This window comes from Haliotis rufescens, unplaced genomic scaffold (genome assembly GCF_023055435.1).
Source record: "Haliotis rufescens isolate VD_foot unplaced genomic scaffold, xgHalRufe1.0.p SCAF_35, whole genome shotgun sequence".
NCBI classification, from domain to species: Eukaryota; Metazoa; Mollusca; class Gastropoda; order Lepetellida; family Haliotidae; genus Haliotis; species Haliotis rufescens.
In genome coordinates, this window is record NW_025964057.1 from 1,666,777 (window position 1) to 1,693,246 (window position 26,470).

General features: G+C 42.7%; 3 protein-coding genes across 4 annotated transcripts; 1 reads left to right on the forward strand and 2 right to left on the reverse strand.

Annotated features, from left to right (window-relative positions):
* Positions 1-2,872: 2,872 nt before the first annotated feature.
* On the reverse strand, positions 2,873-11,587 carry LOC124134402. 2 transcript variants are annotated; one of them, XM_046499187.2, is made up of 6 exons: positions 10,883-11,587; positions 7,393-9,291; positions 6,603-6,903; positions 5,703-5,785; positions 5,321-5,433; positions 2,873-3,781 (listed from the first exon to the last, which is right to left on the reverse strand). In XM_046499187.2, exons 2-6 carry the CDS (start codon positions 9,229-9,231, stop codon positions 3,577-3,579), a joined length of 2,541 nt encoding a protein of 846 aa, XP_046355143.2. In that variant the 5' UTR covers positions 9,232-9,291; positions 10,883-11,587; the 3' UTR covers positions 2,873-3,576. The 2 variants fall into 2 exon arrangements, with proteins under 2 accessions (XP_046355143.2, XP_046355144.2); XM_046499188.2 differs by lacking the exon at positions 10,883-11,587 and having other exon boundaries at positions 7,393-9,515.
* Positions 11,588-11,643: 56 nt separating this feature from the next.
* On the reverse strand, positions 11,644-20,197 carry LOC124134403. The gene is made up of 7 exons (XM_046499190.2): positions 20,123-20,197; positions 17,824-18,179; positions 17,062-17,148; positions 15,463-16,398; positions 14,532-14,611; positions 12,836-12,948; positions 11,644-12,572 (listed from the first exon to the last, which is right to left on the reverse strand). The coding sequence occupies exons 2-7, from the start codon at positions 18,134-18,136 to the stop codon at positions 12,368-12,370; spliced, it is 1,734 nt and encodes a 577-aa protein (XP_046355146.2). The 5' UTR covers positions 18,137-18,179; positions 20,123-20,197; the 3' UTR covers positions 11,644-12,367.
* Positions 20,198-21,248: 1,051 nt separating this feature from the next.
* On the forward strand, positions 21,249-25,368 carry LOC124134478 (leucine-rich repeat and fibronectin type-III domain-containing protein 2-like). The gene is made up of 2 exons (XM_046499321.2): positions 21,249-21,362; positions 23,382-25,368. Exon 2 carries the CDS (start codon positions 23,392-23,394, stop codon positions 24,853-24,855), a length of 1,464 nt encoding a protein of 487 aa, XP_046355277.1. The 5' UTR covers positions 21,249-21,362; positions 23,382-23,391; the 3' UTR covers positions 24,856-25,368.
* Positions 25,369-26,470: the final 1,102 nt, after the last annotated feature.

Below are 26,470 nucleotides of genomic sequence, written 5' to 3' on the forward strand. Positions count from 1 at the left end.
TAGGAATATCGGAATATTTGATACTTTATTTGCTGTGCTCGGCGATATACAAGGCTAAACATTACAAAGTATAAGAACTTTAACCACTGAAGACACTGATGTTAATTATTTTACCAACAAACAATATTTTGTACAAGATTTGCTACGTAGACAACGACTAATGTATCTTCTGTTCAGAAACTATTGAAGACGTATTTGGGTGGTAAAAGTAAAGTGGACTCCCTTTGGATTGATTTAGAAAAATGGATATTAAATAAAATACAGATCAAAATTAAAATTACTAAAGTCGTTGTCTTAACAGGCTATCCAGCACAGAAGTACAATCCAATAAATGCACTAATCACTGTACCTAAATACATGAGTTATAGATATAATGTTTTCATCAAACTGCCTACATTTGTCCAGCTTAAAGAGCAGCTCACACAACATTACTACACGACCAAATACAATGCATCAGTATATGTTAGCAAGAACGTCTTTAACAAGTTTTGGTAAAATTGTCACTCATTATTTCGTTGACAACTAGTCTTGTGAAGTTTGTATATACATCACTGTCTTTAGTTACAGAAACTCGTGATTTGTTCATTTGTAATATGCAACAGGAAATAAATAAATAAATTTAAAAAGAATCACTAGTGTGGCATGTATCAAGGTAGAGATGCGTGTCACACACAGGACAACCCCAGCTCATTTATAACATTGGTATAAATCATGAAACACGCAGTTGTCCCCCTTGTGAAGGCATGGACATGATTATCCCTCGGGAAACTCAATCGATGCAATGAAAACTACCTATTATAAGAAAAAAACCATATTCATTGCAATAATAAAGCAAAATAATAAATTAAAAAGCATGCATTCTATTTAATAGTTAAACACATAATAATAGTAAAAAGAAGTCTTAATGACTTTGGTTCGATCCCCGGCCGCGTCATACCAAAACACGTTAAAAGTTGGTACTTGTTGTTACCCTGTCTGGCGCTCGGCATTAAGGGGCTAAAACAAGGACTGGTCGGCTCGGAGTCAGTATACTGTGTCTGAGTTGGGTATTCATGTTCAACTGCGGCATGGTATCTCAGTGAGCTAGCACTATAAATCGGCATCAGTCCGGACTAGTACAAGCAGCCACACACACACACGTACATGCACGTCGCTATATAAGTGCAATAATCTTGGACGCGACGTTAAACCCCATTTCACCTCACCTCACCTCACCTTAATGACTTTGCAACTGCATGCGCTAAAACACATAAACAAACTAAACTATGGTAGATATATTTACACGGAGATCACGTTAAAGAAAACACCGGCTTGCCCCAAGCTCTTGTTCATTATATGAACTTTAAACTATGATTAATCATAACAAGTTAAACGAATGTTGCTAAAGGTCTAAGAATACCTGTTTTGAGTATCTACATCATACGTATACACGCTCACATGGACTCACATCAACACTTTGGAAAACACCCAATAAGATTATACCACGAAACATCTTAGCACAAGTCACGAAACATCTTAGCACAAGTCACGAAACATCTTAGCACAATTTAATGAGTCGATGTTTAATGTCGGCAATATTCCAGCCACAGCGAGGAGAGCAAATGATATATTCACTAACAGCATGCACGGTAAAACAAAGCAAATATAACAGATTCAGTGTACAACACAATAGAGAGATGAAAGTAAACACTCGAACCATCTAGACAAATAAAGAACCATAATAAACATGATACTAACGTGGGTCGTGAATCATGTGTGATTTCTGTAGACACCAAATATGTTGGATGGTTGGTTGGTTAACGCCGCACTCATCAATATTCCAGCTCTATGACGGCGGTCTGTAAATAATCGAGTCTGGACCAGACAATACAGTGATTAATATCATGACCATCGATCCACGCAATTGTGATCGATGACATACATCAACCTTGTCAGCGAGCCTGACCACCCGATCCCGTTAGTCGCCTCTTACGAGAAGCATTGTCGCCTTTTACGGCAAGCATGGGTTGCTGAAGACCTATTCTACCCCGGGTCTTCAGGGGTATCTACTGTCTTTTCTTGCTCTTGGAAACGTCTTGCAAATGTTCATATTAAAATAGAAGCAAATAAATCGCCATAACCGATACAAAATGACTTGTAGGATAGTTTACCTGTAACACTGACCTAGGTATTCTGGAAAAAAAGTAAATCGAACACGATTGTATCGTACAATAAAGAACATAAGATGATTATTCGGTGACCATTTGATTTTCTGGGGGGAACCTGGAATTTTGTCTGGAGATAAGATATTTGTTTTCAGATTCAGCTGCAAAACCAGATACTTTCTTTTTCAGAACTCTGAGTCTGAACGTTTCAAAAGAAAGACACCTTGCAACAATGTAATTTTTTTGTGGCAGACAGTTTCTTATATTTTCAAGTTTTCAAGCATTTTTCAAGCATATATTTTTTTTTCAATCGAGGACCATTTATTTTTGTCGATACAATCCACCCACTCCCCCTTCCTTGAATGTCACATGTCTGGCCCCCTACTACAACCCTTCAGCATAACGAACGAACGAACGAACGAACGAACGAATGAATTACCTCCGAAGTTGAATCCGAAGATTTTACATAGGCAAATACATTACTAACTATACATCCATTAGATTACGTGACTATATACAATGAAATCATGTTATACAGTGCTATGAATAAACAATTCTCATTGTACATTTTGTGTGCAGAAAGGTATATGTGTCTCGTAGATATACATAACGTATTTCTTCAAATCTCATATAAAGCGGCAGCAAGACAGTATGATGCTATGTCAAGTATCGTAAAATCAATTTGGTCAGTCAAGTCATGAACCGAGAAAGAATGAAAGCATATCTAGTTTCACATTTACATCAACATCAAGTTTATCAGTCAGACATGAGAAGACATGATTTCTCTCACACATAAAAAAATCACAGTGCAAAACATATGGCCATCATAGTCATAGCAATGTCTATTACAATGGTTACATTCTTTCGACACTTTTGCTCTTGATCCGTCTTTACAACAAAGTTGCAGGGGTTGTCTTATTTGTGCATAGAGATGCATTACATTATAAAGAATGTGCATTTGTAACCGTTTATGGGTTTTATGGTACCGTGAAAATTCTGGTAGTCTCTACCTCGAAACGTACTGTTCATTCTCTGATAGACGTCTGATTACAAGAGCTCGCCAAGCCGATTTAGTTGGGAATGAACCACTATCAGTATATTCTTTGATATAGTTATCTGAATGATATTTTTAGCAGTATATAGAAGGATGTTGCATATGCTTACTGGACGGCTAATATTGACAATAGCGTTGGTAGCAATGTGAACACAAAATAGATCTTTTGTGGAATAGAGATATCATATCTATTGAGCTAGGTTCATGAAACACAGTCTTTCATGTTAACATTTCAGTATTAACGTATTCCGATGGAACTGATGACGACGATGAAGAAAGCTGCTGTATAACATTACTCATTCTAACTCGTTTATAACAAATAAATGTCATCCCAGAAAAGGCTACACCACTCAGACAAATGTGGTTGTTACCGGGGGTTTAGTAGTCGTCGTCATTGAAGAGGTAGGTGCAGAACTGACAGTCTTGGTGGATGTTCTCAATGATTCTGACGACGTCGTCTCGCCGGCTGTCGTCTTGGGAGAAGTACTGCACCACATGTCCGACCTTGAGTCCGTGTGCTATCAGCTCCTGCAGCACGTGGTCCACACACGCCTCGCGCGGCTGCCCCGCTCTCTGACTCTGCCTGGAAAACAACAATTGCATATTGCAGCTACAGTATCCCCTCGTCTGTGCATCGTTTATCTCAGTGCCGTTGGATAAAAGCCAACGTATTTTCTATCTTTAGCAGACCGCCTCCATGGTGTATTTTATAGAGCGTCTTGAGAGCGGAAAGGAGTTGGTTCGATCCCCGGCCGCTTCGTACCAACATACGCAGAAAGATGGTACTTGTTTTTCACCTGTCTGGCTCTCGGCATTACGGGGAAACAACACGGACTGGTGGGCTCAAAGTCTTTATGCTGTGACCGAGTGATAAAATGCAACATGGCATCTCTGTAGGCTAACACTATGAAACCGGCATTAACCAAGTCTAGAATGATTTGGCAAGTCTAGATTGCCTCGAGTCTGAAATTAAGGATTGCTTTGGGCTCCATTTGGATTATATTTGTTATATTTTGTACATAAATATTTTAAATAAGATAACTTATTTCTGGAACAAAATGTCAGTTCAGTAAGTATTGTTCTGGGCTCCACTGGATTTTTTAAAAATCTTGTAGATATATGTTTTAAATAAGATAACTTTATGTCATCCTAGGATCTACACATGTGTCGCTTCATGGGAGCAACAGTCATCAACTGGGCATTAAACCCCATGTCACCCCACCTCTTCATTAACACTGTACGCATTTTCTACTCTCTAGTTCCGCCCATAGGGCATCGTGTGCACATGCCCAGGGTATGACGTGTATACATTCAGACCTGCACTTTTTGTCATACCCTCGTCAGGGCACAGTGTCTTCGTCCCCCAAACTTAGCATTTTACAGTGATTGTTACAGGTATGTGCAGCTGCTTTTCTATTGCGTTGGTAGCCTTCATGTAACACTAATAAGTCATTAATAAAATTATAATGTTTCTATTGACACAGGGGCGATGGGGTAGACTAGTTCGCTCGTCACGCCTAAGACCGAGCTCGATGGGTATAATGTGTGGAGCCCATTTCTGGTGTCCCCGGCAGTAATATTGCTGGAATATTGCTAAAAGCGGCGTAAAACAATACTCACTCACTCACTGCTATTGACATAAGAACTAGTATTACTATAATTGCTATCCATGGATTCCTAATAATGCATCATTCATGCACCGTATGCCATTGTAAAAGTGGAGAGAACGTGAGCTATGTTATAGAGGTTTAATGTTATATAATCCAAACTCCAAAACATATATACTGATGAACATAAAGTCACTTTAACTGTGATGATATTTCCTACCTCCTGTACAGGCATATAATTTGATTAAAAAACAACAAAGTGAAAATCAAATAACAGAATGAGTATTTTGAGATATTACCAACCAAACTGAATTATTTTAGATATTTGTTGCAAAATGAGTTACGCTTTTATGATGCACACAATCAGTTTTGAACAGGGAAGGTACCGAGCGTGACTCAATGAGGAACATTGTGGGTGAAATCGTTTGTTTGAAGATGCAAAAGTTACACAGGCCATGGTGGACAATTCCAAACCTGATCCTGCACTTGGATCCTGACAGAGTTATCACCCTTACATAAGTTTGTCTATTTCCCATCGTTCCTTGTTTGGCAGGCAGTGCTTGGCGAGACCTTTCACCGTCTGACGCTCTGACAATGGTTGATCTGGACGGAGCGAAAACACCAGTTCCTAAAAAAGAAACATTGGTTTCAGAATAATAGAGCCACAAGGCACTAAAGCCACGACATTGGCGCACTTGACTCTCAGCCCGGGGAGGAACAACCAAACTCTAGAACTGCATGTGGAATCAATTATAATGGTATCTTTATATGTTTTCAGTACAAGACTGAAAATACCTTTGCTTCAGATGAAGAGGTGACAGGAGGCTCGCGCATGAAAGAAGACGTTTTTGTTTCATAAAACGTTTGATCAATATGTATATTTTGATAAGACCCTACCTCCTTCAGCTTGATGATCTCCATGCTGTCTCCACCTGTGTACAACAGCTCATCAACACGGCTGGTACAGGCTTTAGGGTTACCTGTTACAGCAAAGAAAGTGCATGCCTGTCTTCAATTCTTTATTCATGTACATATGTAGGCCAGCGGCCCATGGTACACTATTTGGTCCATCATTAACATTTATAGGCTTAGTGTTTGGAGTCTAACATTCATAGCATGGTATATAAAAGTTGCAACATTTCTAATAACAGTTTCATTGTTTACCGCCATAAGCATATTGAATTTAGCAAGAGTAGGATGTACACAATACTTCTGTGGTAAATACTGAAGACGAAGTTCATCATAAGCGTTACAAATTAATAAAAAATGATATTCATTCTCGACATATCTTTGATTGCAACTATTGCACAATCACTCCTCTCGTGGAGTATTAACGTATCTACCAGTCTCAATGTGGAGAGTGTGGGAGCTACAGCGAAACTGGGCTAGTGCAACAGGAAATTTGTTTATAGTATGCTTGTCTTAATGTGAGAGGATACAAACATATGCAGACTTTATGGTGAAGTCAGTGGGAAAGATATGGTGCCCACAAACAAGAATCGTCTTAGGGAATCGAAACTGGGATTCGAACCCAGAACGACCAAGGGAATCACCGTATTTCCAAGAGCCTAAGAGGCGTGACTCGGATATTTGAGATGTCACGTGTAGGCAACCCGTATCTGGAGATTTACATTTATCGGAATATAAGTGCAAAGAATATATGGTGATAGCAATGGTCACATCAGGATTACAGTTTCATTGACATGGTGACAGTTCTAGTTGTAATAGCAGTAGTAGTAAAGTTTAAGGGTAACTTGTCCCAAAGGACGGCCTATTTGCTCATCAGCGGGTTGTTACCTTGTGAAGAGTTGTTTCCCTTTGACCAACTCCCACACGATAAACCAGGGGTATTAATAGAAGAAGCGCATGGGTGGTGACCTTGGCCTCTGAAAATTGCCTCTTCCGTCAGTCTGTTCGTCTCAAACTTTCGCCACGTGTGTGAGGTGGACGCTGATTCTCCGGAACAGACCTTGAGACCTGTTTCTTCTGATGTGGAACGGTGATTGTTCTGAGATCCTCGCCACCTGTTCTGCTCAGTACGATCGACAGTTCGTTGATAGACGCAAAAACATTTTCTCCGATCTCCGTGGCTCCGAATCTGGACAGACATTCTACAATCGATTACTGTTCGTTGAATTTCGTGTTGTTAAGCAGTTTCACCAGTTGGTTGGTTTGTTGTTTTACGCCGCAATCAGCAATATTCCAGCTGTATGACGTCTGTAAATAATCGAGTCTGGACCAGACAATCCAGTGATTAATATCATGAGCATCGATCCACGAATTGGGATTGATGACATGCATCAACCAAGTCAGCGAGCCTGGCCACCTGATCCCGTTAGTCGCCTATTACGACAAGCATAGTCACCTTTTACGGCAAGTATGGGTTGCTGAAGACCTATTCTACCCCGGAATCTTCACGGGTCAGTTTCAACAGTGTGGCATAAATAGCTGTAATGGCTGCTAATGATCACTTATCTTTCTCGGGTAATATATGATTATGAAACAGATTGCGTCTGATGGGATTATATTAATTTCCTATTTACAACGTTCTCCAACATTCTCTCGTTGTAATACTACATTTACTTACCATCAACGCAAAGAGATATGGTCCACATCTGCTTGGGCGACCAAACAAAATCCTGCATCTCACGCAAGACTTGGTCTTCTTTCTCGCTCCTTTCAGTTTCCTCGCGCAGTACCTCCCCCTGTGCATGCCACTTTCTGACTTTTTCTGACATTTTGGCTTCTCATCAGTTTGTATGTCTGAGCCTTGTGGCTTGTCAACAGATTTTATGTCAGAACCCTCTGGCTTGTCATCAGCTTGTTTGTCTGAATTTTCTGGTTTGCTCTTAGTTTGCATGTCTGAGTGTTCTGCCTCGTCATTAGCTTGCATGTCTGAACCCTCTTGCTTGCTCTCAGTTTGCCTGTCTGAGTCTTCTGGCTTGTCATTAACTTGCATGTCTGAACCCTCTCTCGTCCCATCAACCTTGCCATCAGTTTGCATGTCTGAACCCCCTTGCTTACTCTCAGTTTGCCTGTCTGAGTCTTCTGCCTCGTCATTAGCTTGCATGTCTGAACCCTCTCTCGTCCCATCAACCTTGCCATCAGTTTGCATGTCTGAACCCTCTTGCTTGCTCTCAGTTTGCCTGTCTGAGTCTTCTGGCTTGTCATTAGCTTGCATGTCTGAACCTTCTCTCTTCCCATCAACCTTGCCATCAGTTTGCATGTCTGAACCCTCTTTCGCCCCATCAACCTGAGTGCCCAAACCTTCTGGCCTGTCATCAGATTTTATGTCTGAATAATATGGCTTGCCACCAGCTTGACTGTCTGAACCCTCTGGATTGTTCTCTTCTACGTCCTCATGTAACATGTGCCACGTAGTTGGATGTTTCTCAGCACTCATGTCATGTGTTTCCGATTTGCATTCTGCCAGATTTGTTTCTACCTCCCATGGTACATCACCAAGCCCTGATGTTACAGTGGGTGACTGACACAATCTGTCTCCCCCCAGCCGATACGCATCTGAGTTGCTGGGTCTCCTTTGAGCGTTAGACCTTTTTGTGTCCATGATCCTATTTGTGTCGAATTCTGACAATGACGCTTCGCCTAGATTTCGACTTTCTAGATTTGAGGACTGATTTTTCAGCTCGGAACCAGCAACGTTGGACAACTTAACACAAACTTCCTTTAAGGCAAAATCCATCTCAGTATTCACCATATTTCTACAAGATGATCCACACGCATCATCCTTATTCTCCGGATCCTGAATTTTTCTGAAATTTATCATCAGAAGCTCGTGTATTGCAACTATAGCAATACACTTCAGGAGGAACCACTGCACACTCTTCTCCGGCAAGGTAGGCTCATCTTGATAGTCAGAAATCAAGGTACATGCATCACCTGGATGAACCATATGGTTCTTCCTAATTGTGTCAATGAACGTGTGGCAAGGCGGGAACCTTTGATACCCGGCGTGGGACTGATTATCAACGATTTCTGCCTTGCAATACATGTCTTCGATGTCCGAAATAGGTTGTTGGGTGATTATTTCATGGTCCTTCTCCGTGAGGTCGTAATGATCAGCCGTATTCCATGTCCCTTCTGGCACACTGAATGCGTTAAGCTTCACTAACAGTGAACCTTTCAGAAGGGACGGCAGACTTTTAACTCTCATTCCCCGAGAATTGTTAACAACCAAAATAAGAGGTCTAGGTTGGAAATCACATGCATCGTTGTTACTTTTCATTCCATTTCCTCCGCCAAGATCATGGACATGTCGGAAAAGCCATGTCAGCACATTCTCACAGACACCGATCAATCTTGATGCAGCCAGTAGCATGAGCTGAAGTCCCAACATAACCCACACTACACAGATGTACCACAGACTGCTGTTGTTGGTCGGCGACTCCACATCAGGCATCCTCATCGTGATTCTGGTGCAGTTGGTGACAGATTCAGCACAATATCGTCAAAGGATCCGACATTCCTTAAAAAAAGTAATGTTTATCAAACACAGATACACGCTCATAATGTTAACCACTAGTCTGACCCAGACTCGATCATTTACAGGCCGCCGAGATGCTGCTGGATTAGTGCTGATACAGCCAAAACACTAACGTGATGGAGACAGAGCGGGCATGACGTGTATTGAAACCTGGTGACTACTGTCGGAAACCCCGTCAATCCGGTGATTACTGTCGGAGACCCCAGCCCCCTGCTGATTACTGTCGGAGACCCCACCCCCCTGCTGATTACTGTCGGAGACCCCACCCCCTGCTGATTACTGTCGGAGACCCCACCCCCCTGCTGATTACTGTCGGAGACCCCGCCGACCCCTGCTGATTACTGTCGGAGACCCCAGCCCCCTGCTGATTACTGTCGGAGACCCAACCCCCCTGCTGATTACTGTCGGAGACCCCGCCGACCCCTGCTGATTACTGTTGGAGACCCCTACCCCCGCTGATTACTGTCGGACACCCCACCCCCCTGCTGATTACTGTCGGAGACCCCGCCGCCCCCTGCCGGAGACCCCACCCCCCTGCTGATTACTGTCGGAGACCCCGCCGACCCCTGCTGATTACTGTCGGAGACCCCGCCGACCCCTGCTGATTACTGTCGGAAACCCCACCCCCCTGCTGATTACTGTCGGACACCCCACCCCCCTGCTGATTACTGTCGGGAAACCCCGCCGACCCCTGCTGATTACTGTCGGAGACCCCTACCCCCGCTGATTACTGTCGGACACCCCACCCCCCTGCTGATTACTGTCGGAGACCCCGCCGCCCCCTGCCGGAGACCCCACCCCCCTGCTGATTACTGTCGGAGACCCCGCCGACCCCTGCTGATTACTGTCGGAGACCCCGCCGACCCCTGCTGATTACTGTCGGAAACCCCACCCCCCTGCTGATTACTGTCGGACACCCCACCCCCCTGCTGATTACTGTCGGAAACGTTTGCATACAACGGGATATTATTACATGATCCGTTAATCCGATTTGTTTCCGGAACTTGTTAAAAACAAGTGTTTTCCTGTTTTTACCCCCAAAATATGGTCTTCTGGGCATGCTTGAATTTCTTTTTAAAATTCGTTAAAATTGTTCAGAGAATGTGAAACTTGAAAAATGCTGTCTCTAACAAATATCCAAGCCCCCCCCCCCCCCCCCCCCCTCCTCCCTCACCCCCTATAATATCACGTGGTGGGTCCCTTTACAGGGTTTCATTTCATTCACATTCTAATTTATCTGACAAGCGCACATAAAATGACTTTTGTAATATTTACATAAATCGATCAGATCGACCGGAAAATACTGCTGTGTTGAAGTTGCAAGAATCATAGATAGATTGGGACAAGATGCAGTTGTGTTGTACAAGACACATCATCTCCCGTGTAGCTGGAACTTATATTGAAGCACTGTGGGTCCCACTACGAGGCCAGCATATCTGACACTGCATTGTTGCGATCAGTCATATAATCATATATGTGACGCATTTAATCTTCACGACATTAAACACGAGATTAGTCACCTTTGTTTCGCTGGTAATGCAATAATAACACAACTATTTAGCATTTTACTCACGATAAACAGGCAGGCGACTGACAGCAAAGAAATTTCCCTGTGAAATTCCCAGCGATCTATATTTAGACTCGTGGACTTTACGGAAAGGCACGAGGCGTGCCGATGATACTCAGGTATAAATAGTGATCCTGATTCGGCGTTAATGCTGTCGTTAGTAAAATGATTAAACGTAGAAAAGTCGTATATACGAATAGTATCTCATACATGTAATCCCTGACATTTCAGTTGTTTTCAGTGTTTTAAAAGAGACTCGAAATGATAATCATAGTTAGGAATGGGATCATGATTTGCATGGAATGAATAACCCAGACCTCGTCAGTAAAAGTCCTTTGTCTCTATCAACGTAAAAAAGACAAGCAAATAGAATAGAGAATTTGAAATAATAGCCAACAACGAATCTCAAACATTCGCAAATATTGTGAGAGTCAATTACATGCAGTCACTTGGATAACCTACCTGCCGAGGGGTGGTAACCATCCGGAATTTGATGAGTCAAATTAAAATACAGAAATGTGAAATTTGCTTATTGCTTAGCCCCATCAGTATGTTTTTAATGTCCTGCATTTCAATATTAAGATCGTCATCATAGAAACGTATTAATAGTTAAATGTGAGAACTTTACTCTACTCCACTCTACTCTACAGAAAATAGACAAATGCCAAACATCAGTTACGAATGATTTCAACACCTTAAAATTACAAATACTCCCTCGTTTGAAGATCTGCCTGTCACTGTCTCGACAAAACAACACAAGTCCAGAACATATAATAATAATTTACTTGGCACTCTCTATGTAACTTACTTGTTATGTAGATACAGTTTACCAAGACAAAACTGTCTGTGAAAACGGATGACATACCCCGTGAAATAATACGAGTCACGTGAGTTTTATTTGTTTATCACCGACAAGCAGTGATGAAACATATACCCTACAGCCTTTAGTGTATCATTGGCATCCGATCTCTTACCGAGTCAGTCAGCTATATTTCGCTCCAAGTATAATCTCGAGCAGACATGCCACTGACTGACACAGGTACCATGACTGGCAATCACCCAGGTCACAGAGCCAGACTACTTGATCCATGTCAGTCGACGCTTAGGACAATCATGTGTTTCGGTATTGAACACCCCCGGATTCGTCAGGGGGTCATTCTTACATGCTTACCCTTTTGGTTTCATCACTGATTTACAGTGGTCGATTCATATTATTTTCAATTTTCACTGCTATTTGACCCTAACACCGAATGGAATCTGTTTCGGCCGACAATCGAGATTGGCTCTTGTCGTTATATATTTGTATGACGAGGGTCTCAGCCCTATTTATCCTACGGAGTTAAATTTATCCTGCGAAGTTGAATGTATCCTTCAGTGTTAAATTTATCCTGCGGAGTTAAACTCCTCAACACCTGGTACAAGCTGACAAAACGTCTGCAAGTGTTGGCCAAAGGATTGAAATAAACGTCTCTTGGTCTCTTTCATAAAGTGTCAGGTTACAGAATTGTATATCATCTCACAGAAGTCACATTTCGTGTGAATCCTTTGGATCAGCAGAATAATATCTAGCCGTTTGCTGTGTTGTAGCGAGAAGTACTCCACGACATGGCCCATCTTTTTGTTGTGGTGTTCCAGTTCCTTGAGGACGTTGTGGACCCCGATCTCAGACGTGTTGCAGCCTGCCGGGTAGTTTTTCCTAGGAGAAAGGAATAATTAATAGTAATCTTCTTAAACTTCATATTCTTGCTTTGGATTGTCAGACTACTACTACTACTATTGGTGCATCGAAATTCATTTTTATAATTTGGAAGGTAGAAAACCAATTAAAATCTTTCATGTTGGAGAACAGTTACTACCTTTGAATTTTTATTTGATAACGATATCCAAACATTCAATATACATGTAATCACACTAAAAGAATCACGAAAACGACTTCCAAACATAGGATCCGTGTCATACCATATTGTATCTATCTGCCATGACTTCCTTTTCAGCACATGGAGAGCTAACCCGTAGGCCGTCTTGTGCTTGTTTATCTGGTTGCTAGCTTCTGACATCTCATGGATGATGTGCTGAACCAAAGGTTGAAATGGTGAAATATATACATTATTTATGTACAATAGAGATAGAACGCAAACGAAATTATTCCAACACAGATAAAAAAAAGCAACAAAACCCTTTTTATATCCAAGAGAAATAGTCCATTGTACGATTCCGCCTACATCATGGGCATGTGTTTATGAATCACTATCAAATTGCTAGGATACCAGGTGTTCACGAAAAGGTGAGCATATCCTGCCCCACTGGTGGCACCCATCACAAACACATGCAAAGGCAAGTTAATTGTTAACCTAAGAAAACACGGGAACATATGGCACAAGTCAAAACGGATCTGAATCGGACACCACCTTTGTCACCGATGCGCCACACCTAGAAATGTCTTCCACATGTCTACCATAAAGCTTTAAAAGGCGCATAAAAGGCACATGTACCTGTATTTACGAGGGACAAACACCACTTCAACAATATGCCATTTATACCACAGGGTGTCAGCTTGTTGTGGACATAACCCATAGCAATGCATGCAGTAGAATTATATTATGTGAAATGCACGAACATAATCGGGTTCGAATTTAGGATTCTACTACCAGTGGATTTTAATCACTGATCATTAAGGCCAGTTCACCCATAATGAAACCAATGCGCTGGAAAACGGATAGATGTATCATCAGAAGGATCAGTCAGCCGAATTATTTCTATCAATCAATGCTGGTCAACCAGGGGAAGTAACAGGCTCATATTAGGGAGTAAGTACGGTTTTACACCAGCTTCAGCTTACACCAGACATATCACGGCGGGGCAACCAGGGGCAGTAACGGGCACACATTAGCGAGTGAGTACGGTTTTACACCAGCTTCAGCTTACACCAGACATATTACGGCGGGGCAACCAGAAAGGGTGTCTACACTTCATGTCGGAAATCAAACCCGAGTCTCAGGTATGAAGGAAGAGTGAGTGAGCAGGGGTGAAATGGTGTTTAGCGTCAGGACCAAGATTATTGCACTTATATAGCGATGTGCATGTGAGTGTGTGTGTGGCTGCTTGTACTAGTCCGGACTGATGCGGATTTATAGTGCTAGCTCACTGAGATACCATGCAGCAGTTTAACATGAATACCCCACTCAGACACAGTATACTGATTCCAACCGACCAATCCTTGTTTTAGCCCCTTAATGCCGAGCGCCAGACAGGGTAACAACAAGTGAAATTTTGTAACGTCTTTGGTATGACGCGGCCGGGGGTGAATGAGTGAGTGAGCATGGAGCAACAGTTTTAGTTCGGGTTTTGAACTTGGCCAATAAACCAAGTTGTCAACTCCCAGAGACTGCAACTCTTGATTAACGCCGAAACAGATTCCATTGGACGTAAAAGCCAACATAGTGATTACAATTATATGAATGAATCAATGAAAATCACTGATGACACCAGATGTTTGTAAAATGGGCGAGCATGTCCTATCTACTTGTGACAGATTGGTGGAGAATCTGGTTGAGTTTAGTGGTATCACTATTTCTGGCTAGATGTTACCAGTTTGTATAAATGAGACTATGGAGCGACTGAGGTGAAGGTGAACCTGTAGCAGCATTGGTAATACCTGCTTGTCTTCAAGTGTCTCGGCATCATCCCCCGAATGGTCCAATAACAGCTTCACTGATGCTGTGCATCTTCCAGCACCTAAAATAACATTTAATATTATATTCCGGTGTGTGTATCGAGATTGGATATTTTGTTAGCTTCAGCTACAAAACCCAGATATTTATCATTTAAAACTCTGAGCCTAAACTGTTAAAAGAAAAACTCATTGCAATAATATTATTTTAGTATCCAGCAATAACTTTTTTTCAACAGTCGGAATAATGGTCGGTTGCAAATCTGAAACAATCCACAGTTGAAATGAGGGCTTCTCAATCCATTGGAACATTAACCTGTGAAGATCCGAGTTAGAATAGGTCTTCAGCAATCCATGCTTGTTGTAACAGGTGACTAACAGGATCGGGTGTTCAAGCTCGCTGATTTGGATGATACATGTCATGGTATCCCAACTGTCTGGATCGATGCTCATGATGTCAATCACTGGATTATCTGGTCCAGACTCGATTATTTACCGACCGCCGTCATATAGCTGTAATATTGCTGGGTGCGGTGTTTAACAGCAAATAACGTAAGCTAACCATTGGTACACTAATAGCACATGGATTACACTTTTGAAAATCTGACATGGGCAAAAATAAACAATTTCAATATGGCTTTTTGAGGGATCATATAGTTACATCTCTGTCAACCCAGAGTCCTGAGGGAAGATGTTGCAGATGCCATATCATTAGCTCGGACAGAGAGGGATCTGTTCAGGGCAACATGACAACAGCTCAAATCCTCCTTTGGTTCAGGTTGGGAGCGCTCAAAATGAACATCAACAATCAATAAGTAGATAGATTGTTAGAGCTTAAAAAGTCATTAAGCCGATTTCACTCAAGTAAAAAGTGGTATAGGGCCTTACTAAATTATTTTCGATTAGAAAGACTTACTCATTTCTTGACGCTCTGCTTTTGTTACAACACCTTCCCCGGTCTGCGTTTCAGCAGATGTCACATTAGGAACGCTCTCTCCTTTCTCAGGGGGCTTTGTTTCGGGATCTGCACCTCTCTGTCTCTCCACTAGTAGCGGCTGCTGTCTGTTGTCTGTCCCTGTGTCTCCTCCTGCTCTCTGTCTCCCCACTGGTACCTGCTGTTGTCTGTCTTCTGACCCTGTGTCTCCTCCTGCTCTCTGTCTCTCCACTGGTACCTGCTGTTGTCTGCCGTCTGCCCCTGGCTCTCCTTCTGCAGCTATCTGTGTCCTAGCTGGTACCTGATGCTGTCTGTCGTCTGTACCTAGCGTGCCATGTGCAGAATATTGCTTGATCTGTCTCACCTTTGGTCTGACCAACTCATCTTGGCTGTCGTCTGCTCTATCTTGTGCATGCTCTCCAGCTTTTCTCCCTCTTTCCACATTGGCAACTTTTGGTACCATCGCTGATGCACTACATCGCCCAGTTTTACATTTTAACCCTGTATTACCATCAGGACCAGCATGTTGATCTGTGTCTGTGTTGCGTGGCCCAAGATTGCCACCCATACCAACACTAACCGCTTCCTTTCTTTGCGTTTGTTGACGCTCACCACGAGCAGCTTGGTCGGTTTGTGCACGTGGATTTCCAGGTGGAAGTACTGGGGAATGGTCCGCGGCTATACCAGGAGCTGCCTGACTAGTATTAATCCCCGGAGGCATTGCTTGTGTTGAGAGATGCATGACAGTAAAGGACGCAGGATCTAATTGCGAAGCTCCTTGGATTTGTACAGGATTCGATTCTGTTATGGGGTGAATGCAGTGTGACGTTTGTTGAAAGAATGTTCGTTGTCCGGATATTGACACGTCCGTTTGCCCGTATCGGGCTCCCTGTAGAGGCTCTGCACCAGTCGTTCCTCCTGGAAAACAGCAACACGTGTTCTTAGTGCTGTACTGAGGTTAATATTAGCCAATTCACTCTTACATCAGCAATCATAGAATGAAAAGTAAGTTTTGCCACCAAGGAACATTATCAGCCATGTACCATCAGCGTTATGAAAGTCTTTCATGTATTTGGCTTTTGATGGCCCATATACGTGCATTTGATGTATATATATACAATCACTATTCACATGTTTTACTTACATGTTGTCAAACATTACAAAACATGCAATTTGTAAATATTTCTCATCGTTTAATATCCGCCAGCTTATAATAAATCCCGGAAAAGCTATTTAAACACATCTGTGACGTCATTATATTGTTTGAACGCTCCATTAGTTTTCAGGAATGGAGAGTTGCTTGTCAACTGTACATTATATTGAAGCAGCATTTGAATTTTTCAAATATTATCAACTACAGAATATTTTGTCAAAGTGTAAAAGTAGGGATGAGTTTTAAGTAGGGGAATATCCTCGTAACTCTCCATTCTTTAAAAATAATGGGCTCCATTATTTTTAAGGAATGGAGAGTTACTCGGACATTCCCCTCTACGTAATGACATATGTTAAGGTTTCTGCCAAGGCAGTAGTACCAGGGAAACTGTGAAAAGAAAATTGAAGAGAATGCATGATGACAAGTACCTGTCATTGAACGATGAGGCATATCTGGATAGGCCATGCGTTCATCAGTTGCGTAAATCTGAGTTGCCACTGACTTCCTCTGCACACCTATTGAAAATGATTAAACAAAAATGTTACTGATTGTAATAATCTTCTCTCTTCTGTGGAGTGCTTAACCTCCATGCAGAGAACAGTCACTAGTAAAATATATATGTCTTGTCACAAAATATCACTCTTAGTAATTAAATGTGTCAGTTGAATAAATCATTTTCAGGTATGTTGCTGGTCTCAAACAGGATAAAGAACAGTAATTGTTTCTCCTCTTTGACCTATACCCCAGCTTGAATTACGGAATAAATTAATTGTGTTGTGTGAAATGTTCCCAAGTATAATATGAAAGAACCTACATATCAAGTACAATCTTAAAGACAGCGTCATTATACTAGCACCATCAGTTGCTACATCGTTCAACTCCTCCCATGTTCCCCTGACCTCCCCATCACCTCATCAACACAATGTCTTCATCATTACATGCATCAGAGAACTAAAAACCACCGGGCAAAAGTAAGAATACACAATTGATGGTGGCAAATGAAATAAACAAGAATGCTTATTTTATGGTGATTTATGTGACAAAGTATAATAGTTGTGTTTTGGAGTTTACAGTGTTTCGGCGACTGTTTTCAGCATAGTAAACTTTTGACAACGTTTGTAATTTTACTGGTCAAATCCAATTTTCAAGTGTATACTTCCCTTTGGCCGGTAGGTTATATAGAGTACTACCATGTTCCCCCTCTTTGTACCGACCAGCAAGGGGCTGAGCTGCAGCTTGGGCTTCGCCCCTATCCCTTGTTGGTCCCTCTGGGTCCACTGGAGAGCCGCCACTCTGACCACCCCGGACCATCTCTTGTCCTCGCCCAGACTGGTCATCTCCACCCTCCTCCTCTCTACGTCCTGGTCGCTCACCAGCTCCATCTGGACCCTGACTGCCCCCAGACTGGCGATTTCTTGGCAGCCTATCCTGACCGCTCCTGGCCTGACCATCTCCAGGACGACCATCTGACCGGCTGTCTGTGGCCCCCATCTCCCTCGACATCTTCCACTGATGTTTCCCGCCAGCCGACAATGCCAATCAGAAACTACGGATTAAATCAGGGCAGTATGTATTCGTTTGTGTGACTTGTTTCAGTTAAAGTAACCGACAATTTCAGATGCGTGTGAACATCCTGGTGAGTGAGTGAGTGAGTGAGTATGGTTTTACGCCGCTTTTAGCAATATTCCAGCAATATCACGGCGGGGGACACCAGAAATGGGCTTCACACATTGTACCCATGTCGGGAATCGAACCCGGGTCTTCGGCGTGACGAGCGAACGCTTTAACCACTAGGCTACCCGACCGCCCCACATCCTGGTGGAGGAAAGCCCCAAGTGATACAGGTCCTTGACTTTGGTGGAGCCCAACAGGCTTAGTGCTGATTGTTGTTGTTTGTTGTTCAAAGCCGCACTCAGCAATATTCCAGCGAAATGACAGCGGCCTTCAAATAGTCGAGTCTGGTCCAGACAATCCAATGATTGATATCTGAGCATCGATCCACGCAATTGGGACACGATGACATCATCAACAAAAAATCATCGAGCCTGACCACCGGCTCCCGTTAGACATGGGCTGCTGAAGACCTATTCTAACCCGGATCTTCACGGGTCAGTGCTGGATATAGGAGGGATGGCTGTCTGTCTTCCATTGCATTTTACATGACGGTAACTTTCCAATGAGACAGACACATTTTTACTAGACGTAAAAGGCAACTAACGGGATCGGGTGGATGGATGCTCATGATATCAATCACTGGATTGTCTGGTCCAGACTCGATTATTTACAGACCGCCATCATATAGACTAGCTTGAATATTGCTGAGTGCGGCGTTTAACAACAAACGAACCAACCAACCACATTGTAACTGGAAATACACATTGCTTTAGATGTGTGAATAACTAGGTGGTGAGCTACGGGCCAACAGATATCGTTCTCTGTCGATCATTGTGTGGAATACTGTCAGGTACTTTAGGGTACATTTCAACGCTTTGCACTCTGTTTTGTGCATCACTTGTGTCCTAGAATATATGTGGTACAGAGGATAAACTGCAAAAGCCCCCGTAACATGCATACTTTTACGTCTATAGTACACACGTGTATATGTTCCCAGGACGTGTATATACGTCATTTTGTTTGTTTGATTGTTGTTTAACGCCGCACTGAGTCTGTTGAAAGATTGACTTTCGTGAGATATATCCTGTATGTAAATGTCAGCATACACCCATGGCCTCCTTCACTTGTGAACAGGGGGCGGTCGGGTAGCCTAATGGTGAAAGTGTTCGCTCGCCACGCCGAAGACCCGGGTTCGATTCCCGACACGGGTACAATGTGTAAAGCCCATATTGCTAAAAGCGGCGTAAAGCCATACTCACATAGCCATATTAATAACAAACCTGCCCCCCCCCCCCCCCCCCCCCCCCCACACACACACACACACACACACACACACAACCGACACGCCGATGTATCGTTGAACAGAAGCGTATTAGATCAACGTACCATATACATGCACAGTATACTTTATTTGTTAGACAAGGCTGCATACGCGCGTCACCTCCGCCAAGCAAGGCGAGCCTACAGTCGCACACATTGATTCAAGCGTTACAACCATTTCAATGAAAGGGATCTTTCCCAGGAAACTGTTCTCTTCTCGGAAATGGCACGGCGCTATTAATAGATCTGCTACATTGTTACACGCGACGTGAAGAGATGCTGTTTTTGTTCCGTGCTGTAAACGGAAGATGATATACACAACATTTTCTAATCGTTTGTCGTTAAATAATACAGGATTTCCCGCCGTGGCGAACTGCCCGATACCGTATCAAGGGTCCGCCCGCCATTGTACTACAGCAAGGCGAGAGAGTGCAGTGATAGCCAGTGTGAAGGATTCGGTGGTGCATCGGTACCAGTTTACGTTTTGCAAACATTAGACATCCCGAAACATGCCTAAAAATCCTTTGTACAACGAATATTAATAAATAGGCTTACCTGTTATTGACTTTATATGGATCTCGTCGTATGCAAATGGCTACCAGTTTAAAACGAAAGTAGAACCAAGGGAGACAACTGATGGTCCGTCATCATTAAATTACCAGCAAATCTTTTTGAACACATCTTAAATCCACATGTGTGTGTGTGTGAAAGTAACAAATATTTAGGCTCAAAGATTTAATAAGATAAATATCCAGACGTATCTTAAACAAATGTCTAGTCTCTACAAAATCCCAGCCTTCCCCCTCCCCAATATCAAGGGCGAGTCAATCATATTTAAAAGGGTGTGGTCCGGTTCCCCACGGACACCCCACCCCACCCCCACGCCCCACCCCCACCCCACGCCCAGCCCCCCACCCCCTTCTGGATCCGCCTATGAATATGAAATGGTCGGTCCCGAAGTACAATATATAATCTCAAATGGGATGTGCAGCGTTAAAACCCACTTCATCTGACCTCAGTTCCCTATGTACATATAAAGTAAACTACGGTTATAACGAACTCAAGGGTACCACTAATTTTAATTCGATATACCCGTAGTTCATGTCAGCAAATGTACAGAAAATAGACAGGACCAAAAAAATAGTTCGTTATATCCGTCAGTTCGTTAGAAGCATGTTCGTTATAACCGTAGTTTACTGTATATGATTATACAATTTGCCTTCCCGGTCACGGGTACAATTACAGGTCCTATAAAGTCCTCCTTATAACCGGCAGCCATGTTGACCACTCAATTCTCACTTGGGACGTATTCTGCAGGCGGGGAGAGTTGCCTTGACGCCATTAACACAGCGGAGCATGGGCTGATCGGGAGGATCAGTACATACATTCAGACGCTCTTATCTGCGTGAATGGCATGTGCGCTTATCAGCACTCACCCAAACATTTATATACACGGTGCCCGACAGTGTTGTCATTCATATGAATCCATTTATTACATTATCAAAATTAATTTGCAGGGAAACATACATCTTTTGTGGTATCACTGATAAGTAGACCAAGTTAAGTCTCCACAGAATCATATTGAAAGCCACCAGTAATATTGATGTATAGAATACATGTACATATTACTCAAAACGAACAGCTTGATCTGGTTCAGTCCTTATCTCTGAGGCAGGGTAATTTAAGATCAGAGCAAACTAAAGAACTCTGTGATATCACAGGGTAAAGAGGTTGGGGCATTTCTATTTGAACAAAGGTCAAGAGGGAGGGGAACAAGGATATTTTTCCTAACATGGTGAGTTTCTTGCATTGCATGTGTGGAAATTACGAGTACAGTCAATCTGAACAATGAATATTAATAATATTGCTGTAGTATTTTATGTTTGTCATTGAAATCGTGTACGAATCACCAAAGACTCAGTTCTCGTGTTTAGCTATGAGCAGGACTGTTCAATGGTCATAGAAAGGTCGAGTTTTATGTCCCTGATTGCGAATAAGAGTAATGCGTAATTTCAGATTTTTTGTAAATTGCCTGCTCTTAGGTAATTACTTTAATACTGGTATCTAATTTCACTGGGTAATCAGATATGGATGATTATGGTTTTTTTTGCTCAGATGTAGAGTATTTTGTTTTTCAGATTGTTAATAAAGTGTGTCTATCACACACATTCAAACATTGTCAAACAGAATATTCTCTTTTTTAATTGTTGATTAACACAGAGCATAGTCCTTTTGGTGTTATTGATAGTATTAAAGCAAAGAAAGTATTCGACATATTTCTATATCGACGTCACATATGTTGAAGCATCTAACAACTTTCAAGAGCCATATCTATATACAAGCGTTAATATGTCGATGAGATTATTGCGTGGTGCTTATGTTATCAGGGTGAGTGAGTGAGTGAGTGAGTGAGTGAGTGAGTGAGTGAGTGAGTGAGTTGGGTTTTACACTGCCGCCCACAAAACTTGGACGTTTGGGTATTTTCCTTAAAACAAACTATTCATTGTTTTCACTACAGCTTACAAACCGTCATCTTGCGCATCTTTCTGAACAAAGGATTCACCCCCCACCCCCCACCCCACCCACCCACCCTTTTTCTAGAAATCATATGGATGCTTCCTCATTGTTGGTGGTTGTCATTTTTGCATGTATATCATACACGACTGACTAAGTTCACTGTAAACGTTTTGACACCTATACCTATATATACTACTCATCTGAATCAAGCAATCGACGATACACACAGAGACACAAACACATGAAGAAACATGCAAACATCCTCACTACATAAAAACACGCACACGTCTCTCTCTCTCTCTCTCTCTCTCTCTCTCTCACGCACACACGCAGGCACAGCCACACATCATACCCACAAACACGCAACACATAAATACGCACACGCACACGCACACACACACACACACACACACACACACGTCTCTCTCTCTCTCTCTCTCTCTCTCACGCACACACGCAGGCACAGCCACACATCATACCCACAAACACGCAACACATAAATACGCACACGCACACTCTACACGCACAAACACATAACACACACACACACACACACACACACACACACACACACACACACACACACACACACACACACACACACTCACAGAGAATAACAGAGAAACATGAAAAGTGCGGATTCATATTGTTTAAGTACAAGGAAGACAGGTGGTTCAGATATAAAATGTACCGCAATTAGCTGTGCAGGATCCGCTGATCCGCGGGTTAAATTAACCCTGATTATGACCCTTGGTCTTACCGCACCATACCCGTTCTATATAATTTCACGAAAGTGGCAAGCCTCTAAAACCTGCAACACGCAGGGCTTTCCTCCCACATACAAGTGACACACCATGATATAACTGGAACACTGTTCAAAGCAGGGTGAAAACCCGATACACATACTCCTGTCCACTGTACGTTGTGACTAAGGGCTATAATAAACATTGACCCGCCTATCTGCATGTGAGAGTCGCCTATCTGGAAATGCCGTCATTGATAATAGCGTCCCATGATAAATGCCATCCACAAACAGTAATATCATTTTACCAATTTGATATGTCACGTCGACTAATAGCGCTTAGGTTGAACAACTGTTTGTTGTAGAAGAGGTCACAATTCCTATATTCTGAGTCAAGCAATGAAGACATGATGGCCCTTGTACTTTAGTTATCCATGTTTCTTTTTGTTTACATCAGCATTGAAAACAATTATCAATTAATATTGGAAAAGGTCAACTGTTAAGCCATGTCATATTTATGTTCGTTCTATTGACTACATTGTACCATTGCCGCAGGTCACGCTCGATGCACACCTGCACAAGGACAACATCAGGACAATGCCGTGCGGCCAGTGACGTCATTATGTTCTTCTCCAGCGTTAAGCGTGCTTCTTCTGGAGCGTTCCTAGTGCTCTGTGTCTTCGGTTTTGTGACGTCACCAACCTGCCCCAGCAACTGCGTCTGTGCAGTTTCTGGTCATGTGACATGTCAGCCAAAGATGACGTCATTTCCGCTAGGTCTGCCATCAAGTACCATTGGTATAAACCTGCAAGGCACCTTCGGTAACAAGAACTCTATAGCAACATTGACACACTCAGATTTGTCAGTGTTCTCGAAAATTGAGAATTTCTACGTTTCGTATAGTGAGGTGTCAAAGTTAGATGATGATCTGTTTCAAGGACTGACCGAAATAAAACGCATTGCACTGAAACATAATAAAATCTCCCAGATAAACTCTAAGATCTTCCATGGATTAAATGGTGTTTTTCTGGTGGATCTGACTGGAAACACGGGATGTAAGATCGCCGATAACGCTTTTGCTTCTTTGAACAACCTGCAAGATCTTATTCTGGGCGACCTTAGCATTGGGCGTGCGTCCGCTGCTATGTTCAATGGGTTAACACGTCTCAGACAGCTTGATCTCCACGGAAATAATCTTGAAAAGGTGTCTGTGCAAACATTTCAACAATTGTCAAGCCTTAAGATATTAGACCTGTCCGGCAATAGATTAGCAACTATTCCAGATTCATTCGAGGCAGTCTTTCAGAAACTGAAAATCATCCAGCTTTTAGACAACCCCTGGAGATGCACGTGTGACATTCAATGGCTGAAGCACCTCAACCAGAGTATTATGTATTCGGTGTATTCTGGCAGTGTTCCTGCTTGTGCTTCCCCAACTCTACTGAAATACCACACAATTTACCATACTGCAGATAAGGACTTCACTTGTATTCCACCCAAAATCCTTCAGTGTGGCGATCCCTATACCGTGAAACAGGGGGATATGCTACACATTACCTGTCAAATTGAAGGTGATCTATTCCCAAATGTGACCTGGGTGAAACCCGACGGGACCATGATCTCAGCTCCGAGTGTTTCCATCTCCGACCCCCGGTACAAGACAAGAAGGGATGTCAACACTGATCTGACTGCTCTCGCTACTGATGATGGAGTATGGACAGTTCAAGCTGCTAACGATAAAGCAAAGGACGAGAGAACATTCCGCGTTCATGTTCAAATTCCATCAACCACGTCTACGACTACAACTACAACGTCTCCAGTGGAGTCTGCTGACGGTCTAGACGCTGGGTTCCTGGTGGCGGTTGGCGGGTTCGGTGGTACGGTGCTCCTGGGTTTGATTATATTCGCCAGCGTGTTGTGCTGCAGTCAGGCTAAGAAGGGTCAGGTTGCCCCAGAGGAATCCACTGAATGGGGGCAGAGGGAACACTTTGACAAAATTACATTTGTTGTTGCACCATTGACTAAATGATGTGATACTGTGACTGAGGATAGGTGGCATCTCCAGTAAGACTGGTAATTCTGCAAGACTAAACCTGGATCATTACCGTGAAACAAGAAGACAATGGTGGCCCGGTGGTTTAAATCAGAGGTAGTCCCATGGTCGTACCAGGATCACTTGTCATGGGTTCAAATCTCAGATTCCCCTCTGTCAATGATGGTTGGTTTTTCAGCACCACGGTTTCAACTGAAGTGGTATTCGTCTACATTCCATATTAAGCTGACATGCTGCGTTACAATTGAAATAGTGTTAAAAGCGGCGTAAACACAACCAACACAGCCAATGGGCTCGAGCCGTAATGTATGATTTGTTAACACAGGACATGGTTGTATGAAATTAACGATTCAATATTTTCAAATTTTTGTTTAATCCTTTAAGGCTGAGAAAATAGCATGCATAATGTTTTAACTATAAAGGATGATCATGCTGAAATAATTAGAAAACCCCTTGAAAGAGAAAAACTAAATAAAACACAAAAAAACATACATATCCTTGTTATATATTCTCCATATCACAACGTGCAACCTATTGATAACATACTCAAAACTGAAAAGAGTGTTGTACCATATATTGTAAAGATCAAGGGGGGCACGGGTGGCCCAGTCGCCTAAGGCGCCGCGATTCGCTGTGCAGAGTTGCGTCCCTTGGGCACGCCAGAAACCTATGATTGTGGGTTCGAATCCCGGTTCGCCCCTATTATGTTTCTAGGTTTGTCAGCACCATACCAGTGCTCGTGGGTTTCACCGAAGTGGTAAACGTCTGAGACCTGCATCACTTCGAGTTTTCCTCCCACATTTAGCTGACACGCCGTGATATGAGTGGAATACTGTTAAAAGCGGCGAAAAACCAAACTCACTCACTCACTGTAAAGATCAACTCTCGACGGAGTCCTGGCTCTGAGCCCTGCCTCACAGAGGCACGCAGTCAGATTTGCTGTTGTATAGTCCGTCAACCTGTTTTGGGACACACGTAGTCATATTTACACTCATCAAAATGTTTGCTTGTACCTTAATAGAAACCAATTGTTCAAAAGAAGATTGTCTCCAGAGAGCACGTGTCAACCCAAATATAATCAGCCAAGCTTCGGATGATGACAACGAAACTGATACTGATATTGAGGAAGAGTTGTCTGAAGATGACTCAGATATACATGTAGTCTGAAGAGGAATACTAAATAAGAAACATATATAGCCTTGTTCGGGGCTCTATATTTCCTATACTTTCCGTGAGCATGTTCTCAAACTCAAAACTGAAAAGCGTCTTGTACCATGTATTGTAAAGATCCACTCTCGACGAATATTGCGGACGTGCACCGGCTCGGATCCCTGCCTCACAAAGGCGGTTCATCACTGTCGGATTTTATGGTCTGCACAGAGCACATGTTGTAATTAGTCTGGCTTCGTATGACGACACCGAACATACGGATATTGATGAAGAGTTGCTGAAGAAGGGAAGTGTTTCTTTAATTTTGAGACGCTCCCTTAAGTTTTTGACCTCAGTTCAAGCACGAGAATCACTTGCTTACATGACAGTTATCATTACCCGTGAGCTTCATTGCCTGTGTTTCTATTTTGTTATATTCACT

Coding starts and splice junctions, on each gene's coding strand:
- LOC124134478 (XM_046499321.2), top strand. CDS start 23,392: ATGCACACCTGCACAAGGACAACATCAGGACAATGCCGTGCGGCCAGT.
- LOC124134403 (XM_046499190.2), bottom strand. CDS start 18,136: ATGTCGAGGGAGATGGGGGCCACAGACAGCCGGTCAGATGGTCGTCCT. Junction 16,399..17,061: donor GCCTCATCGTTCAATGACAG/GTACTTGTCATC, acceptor GCTGTTTTCCAG/GAGGAACGACTGGTGCAGAG. Junction 12,949..14,531: donor AGACACTTGAAGACAAGCAG/GTATTACCAATG, acceptor CCTTTGGTTCAG/CACATCATCCATGAGATGTC.
- LOC124134402 (XM_046499187.2), bottom strand. CDS start 9,231: ATGAGGATGCCTGATGTGGAGTCGCCGACCAACAACAGCAGTCTGTGG. Junction 5,786..6,602: donor GGGAAACAACTCTTCACAAG/GTAACAACCCGC, acceptor TTGCTGTAACAG/GTAACCCTAAAGCCTGTACC. Junction 5,434..5,702: donor AGATCATCAAGCTGAAGGAG/GTAGGGTCTTAT, acceptor TTTCTTTTTTAG/GAACTGGTGTTTTCGCTCCG.